Source organism: Salminus brasiliensis, chromosome 13 (assembly GCF_030463535.1).
Source record: "Salminus brasiliensis chromosome 13, fSalBra1.hap2, whole genome shotgun sequence".
In the NCBI taxonomy this organism is placed as follows: domain Eukaryota; kingdom Metazoa; phylum Chordata; class Actinopteri; order Characiformes; family Bryconidae; genus Salminus; species Salminus brasiliensis.
Genome location: NC_132890.1, coordinates 28,811,080 through 28,826,998, shown reverse-complemented (window position 1 = coordinate 28,826,998; position 15,919 = coordinate 28,811,080). Strand labels below are relative to the sequence as shown.

The 15,919-nt window shown below is 40.7% G+C and overlaps 1 protein-coding gene across 1 annotated transcript; it reads right to left on the bottom strand.

The window, feature by feature from the left end:
- Nucleotides 1–803: 803 nt before the first annotated feature.
- Nucleotides 804–11,103, bottom strand: myef2 (myelin expression factor 2). The gene is made up of 17 exons (XM_072695731.1): nucleotides 10,939–11,103; nucleotides 9,099–9,301; nucleotides 8,407–8,459; nucleotides 7,507–7,514; nucleotides 7,263–7,356; nucleotides 6,884–7,075; nucleotides 6,262–6,415; nucleotides 5,864–5,913; nucleotides 5,695–5,755; nucleotides 5,061–5,156; nucleotides 3,414–3,455; nucleotides 3,226–3,315; nucleotides 2,996–3,091; nucleotides 2,617–2,685; nucleotides 2,215–2,390; nucleotides 1,915–1,966; nucleotides 804–1,280 (listed from the first exon to the last, which is right to left on the bottom strand). The coding sequence occupies exons 1-17, from the start codon at nucleotides 11,055–11,057 to the stop codon at nucleotides 1,117–1,119; spliced, it is 1,719 nt and encodes a 572-aa protein (XP_072551832.1). The 5' UTR covers nucleotides 11,058–11,103; the 3' UTR covers nucleotides 804–1,116.
- Nucleotides 11,104–15,919: the final 4,816 nt, after the last annotated feature.

Genomic DNA, 15,919 nt, shown 5'->3' with positions numbered 1-15,919 from the left:
AAACGGTTTGGCTTCACTTTCATTTTAAGACACTCCGATATGGAACCGTCTGTATGAGCTTTGATATCAAACCCCTGCAGTGTTGCCAAACAGTGACAGAACATCTACACAGCCATAATTCTCTTTCAGTCAGAACATGGTACTGCATAAAACATGATGCATTTGACAAATAAATATGACATAAAATGTAAAGATCGAAGATCCCCTATTCTCCGGTTTCTTGGCTGTCTGACTGGCTGTCCTCTTAAAATGAAAGGCTAAGGGTTTTATTTGCTAGTTCAGATGAATACAGGACAATACATTATTTTGAAACTTTACCTGTTGGCCAGTACACATACCAGAGCAGTTCACTAACATAAGCAATTTTAGGTTTATGCACATTTTATGACAGTAATAACACAAGACATTCAGTTGGGTCATTTTCTTTTTGCTAGAGGTAAATGAACAAAAAGTCCAACATGTCCAGCATATTCAAAAGGAATTTTCATAGAGCATAAAGTCCTTTTGGAACAGGTTAAAGCTGTAAAGAGGAACGTCATTGAGATGGCATTTATGTTGAGGTTTGTAGTAACTGACTCCGGCACATCTATGATCCTTTCTCACTTTACCGCCAATGTAATTTCAACTGAAGCACTTCACAGAAAACCTCTTTAAAAAGTTTTACGGCTTTCGGAGCCGATTCGATTTTACATAAATGCACAGTTATAGTTTGTACAGCCTCAATCTTTGACCCTCTAAAACCCAAAACCCACCTGGCAGACAAAACACTTTGATCAAGGCCACATTCAGGACCGAGACACAGCTTAAAAATTAAAAAGTTTATTTTGGTTGTTTTTCATCCAAATAAACATGTGATCCACAAATTAAAAAGGGGTTTACAAAAAAAGAAAGTGAACAAAATTAAGTAGTCACAGTATATAAACAAAACATTCTGCACAATAATCACTACTACAGTCTGATTATGATATTCTTAGAGTGTGTGTGTGTGCATGCGTGTGAGAAATGCAGTCCAAAAGTTTAGAAAAGTGTTTTTAAAACAAAACAATGGTCAGGAAGGGGGATGAATGGGGAGGTCTTGATGAGAAGGGGTGCTGTGACATCGGTTAGTGTGTTTGTTTACGCATTGCGGTCGAGGCGCACATCCACCTCCCTGCCATTTATCTTGGTTCCATTCATCAGCCTGCAGGCTTTTTCGGCACTCTCTGGGGAATCAAACCGCACAGTCCCGCAACCTTTAGATTTTCCATTCTCCATCTTAATTTCTGCAAACATCACCTGACCTGCAATGAGAGAGAGAGGGGGGAGGGGTGACATGGTGCATCATACCAAAGTGCTCTGTAAGTGTAATATCCACAAAAGCATGGACCAATGGAATACAACAGTCTAGAGCATCTGCACATGAATCTATCACCAGCCCCCATGCCAAGCACAGGACAGAAGGACAAAAAGAGTTGGAGCTCAATTCAATACCTCTGTGATAAAGTTGAAATGTCATAACTAATTATACAGCATCAGCACCTGACTTCACTGATGAGGCTGAATGCAATTAAATCCTCTGTTTGCTCTGAAACGGCAAGCAGAGCTTGGACCCCAAGGATTGCTGCTTGCAACATAATTTGAAGAAAGTTGCTCAGCTCTACAGAAATTAACATTTTCTAACAGTTTTAAGAATGAAAATAGCAGCTAGTTTAAAAAATAAATAAATAAAAAACTCATCGCATCTACATGACTCACAAATTGCATAATAATCATGCAACAGCGCATTTGCCGTAAGGAGATTTTGAAAAACCGGGGTTGTCATGAAATGAACACTCTAAGGCTCATGTTCATTTTGCTCGATTGTAGGTACTCCATTACATATGATGCTTCTTTCTCCAAACAGTTTTATTAGTAGTGTAATACATTAACACTTACCACAATGGCTGAACTTTTCCTTCAGTTTTTGCCATGTGAGGTCATAGGACAACTGTGTGCAGAAAGGGCAACAATGAAATACGATCAAAGGATAATTAGGTAATTACAGAATTTCCTGTACGTTTTCAATAATTAATATTTGTTGTTATCAGAAGTATGTTTTTCCACAACACTTAATCTATGTACAAAATCTTGATTTACACATTCAGGTGGAAATCAGCAAGACATGGTTTAACTAGCAGCACTACAGCATGTACAATCTTCCATCCAAAAAGTCCATCCAACCTCCTCCGTACTCACGTTTCTCACAAAGATTTGGCACCCTCCCTTTGATCCTACCCCCCTGTCAGACATGCCTCCGCCCATGTGACCCGAGCCGCCGCTGTACTGCCCGAAACCTCGGCCCATGTCCATGTTCCCGCCCATCCGGTCAAAACCTCCACTCATGCGGTCCATGCTCATATTACCCATGCCTCCTGCAAGCACACACACACCCATCAGCAATGATGCACGTGACATGTCCGCACATCAAAACACATGAAATCAAAAACACTTGCTGCTTACGTGTTCATGCTCACTTGTATTTAACTCAATTGTATAAACAGAAAAAGACCAATTAAACCATAGCTTAAAAAAACAATAAAAAAAAAAATAATAATAAAAAAAAAAAATCACTAAATGTGGTGTCTGATCAGTGTGTACCTAATCCTGCTCCCATGGGCCCCATTCCAGCATTTCCCATTCCTCCTCCATAACCTCCCATTCCACCTCCTAGAGAAGGAGGGAGGGAGAAAGAGAGGGAGAGAGAGATGCAACAGCTCATCAGAAAAGGACACAGGCATCAAAAGCATCAACACTAATAATATGCAGTGAAGTACACACTCGTCAGAGCTGAAACATTTGGGTCCTCCAATTTTATTTGTGCATTTTAATAACTGAATAAACCATTTAATAATACCGAACAGTGGCGACATGAAGTTTTTAAAACTAACAAAACTACTGAAAAATTTCAGATCACACACACACACACGTCAGGCATACAGTTTTGTTAACACTGTGCGTCCATGACTGTTCTGCTTACCAAGTCCTCCAAATGAATCACCAAATGGCCGGTTCATTCCCATGTCACTGCGGCCAAAATCACGGTCCATTCCCCCCATACCTGCCCGATACATATCTACACACAGAGAGAAAGAAAAAAAAAAAAAGGTCACAAAAACTGTGCAGAGAAGTAGGTTGGATAGTAATGGTGAGCTGAACACAACAGTTAATTTTATTTTTTTTAAGATTTGTTAGAATGCACAGTCTTGCCTCCCATCCTGCCCATGGGTGCCATGTCTCTGCCTCCAAATCCACCCATTGAACCAACTCCATCCATTCCTCCAAACCCACCACCCATTCCTGCAACACATACATACAGGTCAGACAAAGCAGGATATTTACATGTTAGCTTAAGTCTGGGTTGAGAAGGAAAGCTGAAGAATCAATCCATTTCCTACCTCCCATCCTGTTCATGCCTCCGTAGCCACCGCCATCCATTCCTAAGGAAAGAGACATGACTGTGCCATTCTGTTTCCCCAATTGTGGCCAAAAGCTTTCTTTAGCTGCCATTTAGATAAGTTAGAAAGGAACCAGCTCTCTTAGCGATAATTATCTTGCCATCTACTTTCCTACATTCTTTATTGGTGTAATTAGGGCTGAGCGATACGGTAAAAAGACTCAATTTCGCGACACACCTTACATGTAATCACAGCTTAAATACATCATTAGATTCTGAACTAAAGATTCAGATACTCACCCATACCGAACAGCATGATTTTTATTCAACATCTGCTGCACTTCATCCAATTAAACCAGTGTAATTACACTGCTTGTAATCACATGTGCATTTGATCAGTGTTTAATAAGCACTAACGATATCATTGATATGCTTAGAAAAGCATATATTTTTACATGACACGATAAAAATGTCATCATATTGCCCAGCAGTCTACCTTACTACTAATTAGCCGTTATTATATATATATATATATATATATATATATATATATATATATATATATATATATATATATATATATATATATATATATATATATTTATATTTTTTTTTTTTTTTTTTTTTTTTTTTTTTTTTTTTGCAGGGTAGTTCGTTTCACCCATCATTTCGAGAATATATTCAGCTAGTTCACAGACTTGGCAACTTTTTCCTTCACAAATCCGTCGTCATACAGAGCAAGAAGGAGCCATGATTCAGATTGTGAATTGGTGACTGGGTGGGGGAATTCATACGCATACGCCTTGTGCAAAATGGCAAATTTAATCCAACAGCGATGCGTCGGCATACATTAAGGTTGGGGCGGTAACATGCATCACCACCATTGTGACCACCTTCCCTTTAGCCATGAAAAGAGTACTAGGTCAGGCCCACATTGAGCAATAATCAGAGAAGTCTAGTCGAGTTGGCGCTCGAGAGCAGAGAACGATCTCCTGTCACAACAATGCGCTTCTGTTTACTTTATAAGATCATCATAATGACATCCACACTCTAATCTTATCTCCCCATCTCCCTCCTATCTGTCTTTATCTCTATAGTGCTCATCTTCTGGATTAAAATGTAACAGAGCTGAAATCTCAATTCTGTCCGACGAATCTCTAGCACGAAACATGGACTTTACTGAACGATCGGAAAATGACGCGCTCGATAAGACCTGATAAGGTTTAAGGTTGTTATGATTCTGAGAAATTTTAAAACGGCACATCAAAAAGATGTTGCATAAGGACAATTGGCTTTCTAGGTAAGGAGATTAAAGCTGGCCAGGGAACAAATTACATGGTCAGTTTTAGAAGGTCAAAACTGCATCGTCACGCATCAACATAATCAGAACATAACCTCATATACAATAAAGTACAACTTTTGTACTTTAAAAAAAAAAATGTATTAATGTATTTTATTATTATCTGTGTTCTAGTTCGGGATAATTTGCCTTTTTTATATCTGAGATTTTATGGCACACCAAATCCTGTCCTAACGAACCATAATCAAAGATGACCGCAGTAGTGATTTTATAGTTTCGAACACGTATATATTCAGAATCAGCCAGAACATACAATAAACTTAATTACAAAAGGGTGTCTGAACTGACCTCCTCCCATTGAGCCCATTCCTCCTCCACTCAGACGGTTAGTATTGATTGGCTGACCGCCAGGACCCAAACCCATTCCAATGCCCCCCAGACCACCTGAAAACACAACACAAACAGACCATCACACACATACTAAACAAGGATAAGAGTCCATTAGATTTGACTCCTTTAATAAAATCAGCTAATCAACAGTGTAAAATTCAGCATCGGAATAAATGACATTTTGATACTCTGTGGGATTAGTTGTGGGAAGTACTTATTTGGTATCATTATCTTAATTCAAGTACTGAATTAAGATTATCAGCCCTAGTCATTCCTGAAAACCAATGTGATCTGCTTTAAAACAAAAACTGGGCTTAAGGTGAAGTGGATAATCAGCTCTAAATGCAAGTCAGAAGCCAGTAGTCAAGAAGTAACCACTAACCCAGAAAAACAGGGCTTATTTTCACATCAACAAAACCTCCTTTTTGGGATAACAGCAATGTTTTAGAAGCTGCCATGAACTGAACACAAGCATATATACACACCTTCATACACCTGCACTTCAAGTGTCACTTAAATTCTTTAAAGATGATACTTCTAATTTAATACATGAACACAAAAACTAGATCAGAAAGGCTGCATGCTTTCTTACGGGGCAACTGAGGGCTTTTTTCGGCTGCACGGAAATCATCCAGGGGAATAGACTTTTCATCCTAAGAGGGTAAAAAAAAAAATTATATTAATCCCACTCCTCACATGGGGTCAAATACCTTTAACAGGGTGAAATGCATAGATAATTGTTAAGATTCAGAATAACTCACCATTTTGACATGCATCTGTCTGTCAAACAGCATCTGACCATTAAACATGGCTGTTTAGCATGGTTAAAGGAGAAACGGGGAACAATACTCACAATTCCTACACATTTGAGCACTACTTTCTAAAGTTGTCTTTAGTACTAACTTGCCTCATATGGCATTAATGCAAATATATGAATATAGGTTACAATTACCCATTTAACACCAAATCCACCTCTGAATGAGCCGACCCATCAAACTATGCAGAGAATGTTGGAAAATTCAGCAGAATAAAGTGTTAAGACAGGAGATTTTGATCGAGTTTAATACAATGCACATTAAAAAAATGCCTGGATTGGCTCCGACATCAGTCTGGACATCCCTACTATTCTTGCAAATCCCTGTCAGTGTGTGAAGGATACAGATAGCCTGCACAGCCTCCAGTGCCTGCTCGAAGGTGACTGTGCCCATTCCTCTGCTTTTCCCATCTTTATCCTCCTTCACATCTGCCCTCTTCACAGCACCAGCCATGCTGAACACTTCCTTCAGCTTCTTCCAGCCCACCTTAAAGTCCAGCTACACACACACACAGACAAACAGGAAAAACAAAAGAAAAATGCCATGGATGCAATTAATCTGTGGACTTTAGATGACTTCTATATGCATAAACATTCCAGCATCAGACACTGCAGGAAAGCAAATTTGACTGCTTTTTTCAGTTGACTTTTTAGCAACCCTAGGAGCAGGTCTCTAAAGGTTCTTGGTCATCCATATTTCAATGGGAACACACTGTTTATAAGCATGCACAGGCAACCGCAGATACTTTCAAACATGTACAGACACTTGATCACTAGCAGACTACCTATTTGCATTGTTTTGGGAGCATTTACTCGTTTTAGTAGGTAAATGTGTTCACAATAGGGGCATTTCAGCCTTTTAGTGTCATCAACTAGATGACATCAACTGAATGTGTTTAAGGACAGACATATGCACTTTGTAATTCACTGCAACGCATAGTAGTAGTAAGCTACTTTCTTTACTTACATTGGCCACAAACACTGTGGAGCCGAGGCGTCCTGCCTGCAGTGCGTTAATGATATCTGGAGGGACGTTTGGGTTGTTCGCAATAGAGGGGGGCAAATTCATTCCCACCGGACCCGAATCCTGGCCCCTTCCTCCAGAGTACATGCCACCAGACCTCTGAAGCACCCGACGTGCATGCTCTCCATCAGGGTCCTGCAACAACACAGACTAACTGAACATTCAGAAACCAACTGAACGGTGGAGCATGGCCGTTTAGATCATTTGCCATCACCATTGTTGTTGGGATGACCACTGAACATTGAAGGAGGGGGGAAATAAGTGGCAGTGGAGCACAAGGGCAATTTTTTATCAGTTAAAGTGAGACAGAAAGACACTGTACCTCTTTGATGTTCAGAGGTCTGCCGTTTAGATCATGCTTATTCATGACCTCCAACGCTTTCTTCACAAACTCCTCATCTTTGAATTCAACCACCCTATCAGGAGGAATAACGAGAACAAAAACAAGATTTGAGCAATACTTAAAAATATGATCTCTATTTTGTTAACCGACCAGAACACCACCGTTGGGCTACGAAAAGAAGAAATAGTGGACATTTCTATAGAAAGAAAATAAGTGTACTCACCCACATCCCTGTCAGCAGTGCAGGAGAAACACATTTACAGGCCATGAAGGAGAATAAACAGACCATACAAATTAATGCAAATCAAACGCACAAATGAACTGTTTGATAAATTAAGTCAGTTAAAGATAACATAAGGACACTACTTTACTTTTTTGTAGTTACAATTATCACTAAATAAATCAAACATAAAATCAAACATTGACTTTCTGCAAAGACTATATTATACTATATATATATATATATATATATATATATATATATATATATATATATATATATATATATATATATATATATATATATTTTAAAAGGCACATCATAATTCACTGGGCAGTTATATTAAAGCAAAAAAGGACAGATTCAATGAGAAATTCAGAATACTTAGAGTCTGAAAATTCTTATGTTGTAGAAGAAGTGAACTGAATCTACACACAGACATGGACGGTTTAAGAAGGCAGCTGAAAAAGCAAGTCAATCAATAAACAGTACAGATACTGTAAAACATTAAAGAGAAATCCCCGTAGCATTCACATTCTGTCTGAAGTCACTTTGCATTATCAAAATTCCCAAAAAATCTTAGTGATCAATAGAAACACCAGACCAATCATCAGATAAATCATCATATTTCCTAAAAAGATATAGCTCCAGACTGGAAACCACCAATTTACAGCCAAATAAACTGGAGTTTTCTTTAAACATTTTAAAATTTCCCCCACTAAAGTCACTTTTGATAAGCTTCAACAAACCAACCCAAGGTCAAAAGGACAACGGTCGTCAGCGGGATCAGACTCCACCCACAAAAATAAACCTAAAATCAGTCACGGGTGCAACAAAATTAGAGAATGAGCCGCAGAGAGCATTTAAAGCCTCGCACGGCACAGCAGAGTCGCCAGCACTTACCCTTGACTTTCCTTCAGCATCCTTAAAGAGCTCCACGTATGTAACCTCACCGACTACATGAGACATACAAAAGGGGAAAATACCAAAGAAACAAAAAACAATGCATTTAAAAACACCGGTGGTGTCTTCACAGCAGACCTGGATACAACACTACAGGTAGAAGAGCCCAGTTAATCACCATCAACCAAATCGCCGCCCACAACACCACCATACCATACTGTAATTGTACACATCAAACACCAGGCAGCTATACAACAACATTCAACTATAGAGATACACAGTTTCAAAAACAATTACAGTTTAAGCACAGTACTGTTTTAAGGTGACCATCCACCTTTACCAACCTTCTAATAAACATTGAATGAACCAAATTCCAATGTCAGGCAAAATAACATCAATTTTCAATCATCTTTGTCACCTTACAACAGATTCTACAATTAAAATAACAATCACTGAGGTTACATGTTGGAGCTATTTACAAATACAAAGGCCCATAAAATCTTTATCTGGGACAGATACAAACCAAAGCTGTGGTTAAACTCCTCCCAAGAGGAAAAAAGAAACCCTGTCCATGTTAGCATCATTCAACTTCAGCTCATCTGCCTGATTTTCATCTTATGATAAAAAGCCCCTAGAAAAGCTACTGACAGAGGGAAGAGGAGCGAATGTGTGCGCCACTCTGCAACCGTTACCTTTGTCTCGCATTAGATCTTTAATTGCCTGCCACTTCATATCATAAGGGATATTGCTAATGAACACGCGGTTTCTGTGAGAGGCCTTCTTGTCTCCGGATCCCCCATGCCGGTCCTTATACGGGTGGTAGCGGTTTGACTTTCTGCCACCAGAAGACTTATCTTTGCCCTCCGATTTCTCCTTTAGGGTGTCCTCAGTCTCACTAGATAAAAATAACAGCATGTATTAGTGTGGTTGTCAACACAAGACCAGCATAAAATTTGCAATGCTTATTGCCAGTAATTACTTGCATATGAACCCTCCTGGACTGCATGCATCATTAAAAACAGGATTAAACATCCTTTAACTGAACATAGGAGTAAAAATCATCAGACAGACACCTTCTCCCAAAAGCAAAACACTCAGGCGATTCTGAGTGCAATATTATATGAACAGTGATAAGAATTAAGAAAACAACCATTTCAAGTTGGTATCAGCTAAAAAAAACAACCAAAAAAAAAAAAAACAAACATACTGTATTGCTCATACAACCTTGGTTGGAAACATCACAAATGATAACCCAATAAGAAATCAAAGTTAAGACCATAACTAATGCTTTAAATACCTACACAATTTAAACATTCTGGTTAGAGACAGCTGTTGACTGTTTGGCTCTGGAGCATACATAATGTTTTGATTGAGGCAGGTACATTGCCATCTTTGGATTTTAAATGAGGCAGGTATTTTTCTCAACCAAACCAATTTGCGGTGTGTAACCGGAGCTCTGTAGAATCAATCTCCCTGGCTTAGCGTTGCAAGTAACATGTAGTGACCTAATGTATCATAGCAAAAAATTATTTAAGTAGATTAAAACATTCCCTCGGTTTATTAAACCGTCCCTTTACTGCAACTAAAACATCACTTCTAAACTGAGGGAACAAGAGTGCATTAAAACATTTTTCTACTTTGATACTTTAGGGATTCAAGTTCAGAATTCAGTCAATAGGAATCCATAATATTTATCAGATACAACAGCTACCTAAAATCAGACCAAGCCTTTACCTTCATCACCGAAACCTACCGTTACACCCCCCCCCACACACACACACACACACACACACACACCACCCCCACTAACAATGAGCTAAAAGCATCAACGCAGATTGCATAACAGTACACACACGTTTGTGTCTAAATGTAAGGAACTAGATCAAACTGCTAAATGTCTCTGCAGCTACTTTAAACATTTCTAGCGTTAGTTAATAAACATTAAAACCTAAATCCAATCTAACAGTTTAACAACGACCCATTTAGCTAGGACTAGCTGGCTGGCTAAGCAGCTATCTAGCACTAGCTAACAACGGAGCTCACGTTTAAGATGCTGAGCAGTAGCAAATAAAACGACCAGGCTAGTGATGTCTAATGGTAAAATGTGACGGCAAACATGTTTATTGCTCAGGGCGTTTATCAGAGAGTTAGCTAGCTATCTAGCTAACGTTAATAGGACGGTAGCTAGCTGGCTACATTAGCTAGTGATTAAGGGTCGCTGCTTGCACAGCTAGCTAACCCGGTTAAACAGCTAGCCAAGTTAGCCAGCTAGCTAGCTAAGCCTCGTCGCGAACACAGCCAGAAAACAGCCAAACTAACGGAGGTGATCTGCGTTTTTACTACTTAACTAATTACTGAGTGAGTGTGAGTAACCTTTAGTTAAAGAAGGACTGGCTATTTGTATATAACAGATGAGGCGCGCTCGATGGTTAGCCGTTAGCATTAGCCGCCGACTTAAGGCCGTTTGTTAGCATACAGGCTAACCCAACCACAGAAACACCGGGAGAAAATATATAGCTATCTATATATTACGTGTTGACGCCGTTTGTATTCTCAGACTGCGCGTCTCCATCTTCTTCGATGCTGGGTGAAGCACCGAGTGAGTCCTCCTGCTTAATTTCGCTCTCGAATTCGGGATTAGTGTCGGCCATGGTCGCTGTCTGCGCTTCAAACACTGCGGCGCGTCTCCTTCGCTGCCCGACGGTATCGCGAGAAGTTAAGGAGGTCTCCGAGACGTCGAGCGGGGCGTTCACGCGGGCAGCCAGCTCTGAAAAATGTGCATATTCAAATGAAAATCGATTGTTTTTGCGACGCCTTTAGCTAAGCATAAAATTTAATTTGTTAAATTGTGGCACATGCGCTGCGCAATTGATCATGTCATATATAAAAAAAAAAATTTAAAAAAACTGAATTATTGCTTTCCGTTATCGTCTGCCTCTAAACCGCTAAAGTTTTCTTTGTGATGACGTCACCACGTCCCACGTGAGCATGGGCGGGAGTTTTAATGCTGTGCTCGAGCGCTGTGGGAAACACCATGTGTGAAATACCATTTGTGCCACTTAGACTGTAGACTGCACTCGAACCACCAGAGAGGTGGTCCTAACGTCCCAGGACTCCCATGGCTCTATTCTCAGAAGAAACTGCGTCACTAATATGAGCATTGGTATTTATTTAAATGAAAGTGACACCTACTCACATTTTGTATGCGTCTGACCAGAGATTTTGTAAATAAGGAGACAGACCACTGGTTATAATATGAATGGGATGTCTTGTAATGCTCAATATGGCCAAAATGAGTCAGTCAGTTTCCTGATTACGCTCCAGCGGAGGAGAGTTGACGTGCCAGTAGGGAAAGCCCCCCTCGATGTAGTGATCTGCGTGAGTGCAGAAGCCTGAACAAGCCGAAAAATGATTTTCTTTCTTTTGTGCATTATTGAGCCACAATACAAAAATGAGGGTTGGTCAGATTTCTTTTTATGTTATTTAAGATGTGTTTTTGAAACAGTAAACTGACCTCCAGCTTTGAGTATATTGGTCTGTCCTCAGAGAAGGGAGCCTGGTATTGTGTGACTGGAAATAACTGCCCGGTGTTGCAAAGATGGCTGCAGAGTCAACAGACTTTCCTATACGGAAACTTCTTTGTTGGTAGTAAGACACCACTGCAATGCATTATAGTTTACATTGGAAATTCTAGCGTAAATCGTCTGTACACTACATTTTGTGATGCAATACTGATGTCCAATAGTGAACTATATGGGGAGTAAAATGTTCCATTGTCATTTCAAACTACACCATAAAAAGGCTGACTCTATATAGTGCAGTATTTCTGTAACAGGGAGCGATTCCAAACGCAGCTCAGAAATTTCAGTCAGAAATGGAAAACAGCAGCAACAGCTGTATGCCCACACTCTTTACTGAAATAGACTCTGTTACACCAAAACAGACGAGGCAAAATACACGTTAATGTCTGTTTTAAGCTTAAATCAAGCTCTAACATCCAAAAAGGTTTAATGTGCATTGCCATTAGCTTCGCCCTAACATGCTACTAGAATTCTATTACTTGGTGTGGGTGTGCATCGTGGTACAGGGGGTGTTTTCACATCTGTGACCTGAACTGAAGGCTCTAATAGTCATGGTCATCCATGCAGTTAGCTAGCTTACCTAGTGCCAATAATGTGTATTATGAGAGTTCTATACTGAAAATGTGTTCCTCAACTAATAACCAGACCTTTTAAACACAAAGGTAGACTACAGGACTCGACCTGGGGCACTTTAGGAGTTATTCAAATATTATTTTCATCTTTTACATTGATTTTCCTTTACTTCATTGGGAAACACTGTTGAGAGTTTAGATCTGCATACCTATAAGGCCAAGCCACCTTCCAGTAAGGTCATGCATGTTTTAGCCTAAGAGTTTTAAATGGCCCATTTCCAACATTTTCAAGTATTTCCTTTGTTACCTTGAGGTCAGCTTACAACATTTGTGTGGCCTTGTTTATCCCAAAAGGTCGCAGTTTCTTCTTACATCCATTTTCTCATCACTTTAACCCTTAGAATTAAGCAGGCAGTGACTTTAAGACTAATATGTGTAAATTAGTTCATTTCTGATACACTGCCCTCATGAAAAAGCAGTCCAGGCCGAAATACTCCTTATAACTTTAGCATGGTGCTAAAGTTAGGGTGGTGCTAAACTGCTGTAGGCAAAGTGGGATGATATACGTCATTCTAAATATTGGAAACATTTCAATGATATGAACCCTTTATAAACGTGTTGCATGTCAGTGCTGTTAATTAGTCAGTGATGTCAGCTACGTGTGAGCTTATCCTCCTGTTAATGCAGCAGAGGGAATCAGAAGTCTAATAAACTAATGATCCATCCATTACCTAGAGGAGACGGAGAGGTCAGATTGAATATAAATTACTGTAGAATGATTGTAAAAAAAAGTCTGGCGGCACTTTGATGATTAAATAATAATAATGTCTTCTCAGCATGGCAGAGACAGGCCGAACATCAGGCTGTGAGTGTGTGTGTGTCTGTTCGTCTCTGTCAATAAGTCCACTATTACAGCACTCCAAGCTGTCCCATAATGCTGTGCTGGGAAACCGGCCAGTGTGAGCGCTTTTCAATTCATCAAGAAAGTCATTGCAGTGTGTGTGTGTGTGTGTGTGTGTGCGCAATGGGAATATCTGTGGCTCACATCAGCTGATTCCAGTCACACAGCACTGAACTGGACAATGACAAAGAAAAGACCAATTTACCTCCCTTGGCTCCCTCCCGCTCCAACTGTTCACCAACCAAGACATGTTTGGTGCTTTTTTAGTTTTAAACTGAAGCTGTGAGGCCAGTGTCACTAACAATGAACAACTTTACTAGAAAAGGAATTAGCATGGTGCTAATAGCATAGTCTGTTTAGAGATGACTGAGCAAATCACACATTTTAAATGCGAGTGTGTAGCGATTTAGAAATGAGTCCATGCTAACTGGAATGCTAATAAAGCTTCCATCACTTGTTAGCTAACTTAGCACAGCAGTACAACAGAATTTAACCTCCACATTTGACCCATCCCATCCAAGGGATCCGGCCTGCATTCTTCTGGACCCAAGCCCATTCCTTTAAACTTTAGGCCTAAGCTGCCCTCTGTCATGACATGCCTACAGCAGTTTTGCCTTGCCCATTCAGCCTACAGCAGTTTAGCCCCTTCCAATTCAGCCTACAGCAGTTTAGCCCCACCCATTCAGCCTACAGTTTAGCCCCACCCATTCAGCCTACAGCAGTTTAGCCCCTTCCAATTCAGCCTACAGCAGTTTAGCCACCTCCAATTCAGCCTACAGTAGTTTAGCCTCACCTATTCAGCCTATAGTTTAGCCCACCCATTCAGCCTACAGCAGTTTAGCCCCTTCCAATTCAGCCTACAGCAGTTTAGCCCCACCCATTCAGCCTACAGTTTAGCCCCACCCATTCAGCCTACAGCAGTTTAGCCACCTCCAATTCAGCCTACAGCAGTTTAGCCCCTTCCAATTCAGCCTACAGCAGTTTAGCCCCACCCATTCAGCCTACAGTTTAGCCCCACCCATTCAGCCTACAGCAGTTTAGCCACCTCCAATTCAGCCTACAGTAGTTTAGCCTCACCTATTCAGCCTATAGTTTAGCCCCACCCATTCAGCCTACAGCAGTTTAGCCCCTTCCAATTCAGCCTACAGCAGTTTAGCCCCACCCATTCAGCCTACAGTAGTTTAGCCCCACCCATTCAGCCTACAGCAGTTTAGCCCCTTCCAAATCAGCCTACAGTAGTTTAGCCCCACCCATTCAGCCTACAGCAGTTTAGCCCCTTCCAAATCAGCCTACAGCAGTTTAGCCCCTTCCAAATCAGCCTACAGCAGTTTAGCCCCTTCCAAATCAGCCTACAGCAGTTTAGCCCCACCCATTCAGCCTACAGCAGTTTAGCCCCTTCCAAATCAGCCTACAGTAGTTTAGCCCTACCCATTCAGCCTACAGTTTAGCCTCGCTCATTCATCTTGCAGCTGTTTAGCCCCACCCATTCAACCTACAGCAGTTTAGCCGCCTCCAATTCAGCCTACAGCTGTTAAGCCACCTCCAATTCCGCCTACAGCAGTTTAGCCACCTCCATTCCGCCTACAGCAGTTTAGCCACCTCCAATTCAGCCTACAGCAGTTTAGCCCCTTCCAATTCAGCCTACAGTAGTTTAGCCCCACCCATTCAGCCTACAGTTTAGCCTCGCTCATTCAACCTACAGCAGTTTAGTCGCCTCCAATTCAGCCTACAGCAGTTTAGCCTTACCCATTCATCTTCACAGCAGTTTAACCCCTTACTTACTGTGTGTTTGTAATTTACCCCCCCCAACACATACACACACGCACACATCGTCTGATCACCTCCCATAATTAGCTGTCTGTCTCTGTCTATATCTTAATACGTGTGTATTTGTATTAGGGTGATGGTCTGAGTTCTGCGGAACAGTCTGTCTCTTTAAGAGACACATCACTCTTTCAGTTCAGACACACAGCAGCTCCTAACGAGGCTCTAAACACATTATTTAATTTCACACACAGACACACACAGACACACTCTAGAAAGCTATATATATATATATATACACACTCAGTCAGCCAGGAAATGCAGCCCAGCGATATTCCTATCACACTTTAGAGAGAAATTCAGAGAATAACCAAATAAATGAGAGAGAGAAAGAGAGAAGAAAGAGAGAGAGAGGACAGAACGAGAGATAAAGCAAGAGTAAAAGGAAAGAGAGAATAGTGTGAGAGTGATGGAGAGGCCGAGGGAAGAGAGAGAATGTTATCAATGTATGAAAACAGACGAGTCCCCTGAGACCTAACAAGTGGTTGCCAAGCTGAGAGAGAGAGAGAGAGAGAGAGAGTAGAGAGAGATAGAGAGAGAGAGAGAGAGAGAGAGAGAGAGAGAGAGGCAAACAGAATATGCCAGAAAGACACAGTGAGGGAACGAGAGAGAGAGAGAGAATGATAACAGGCAGA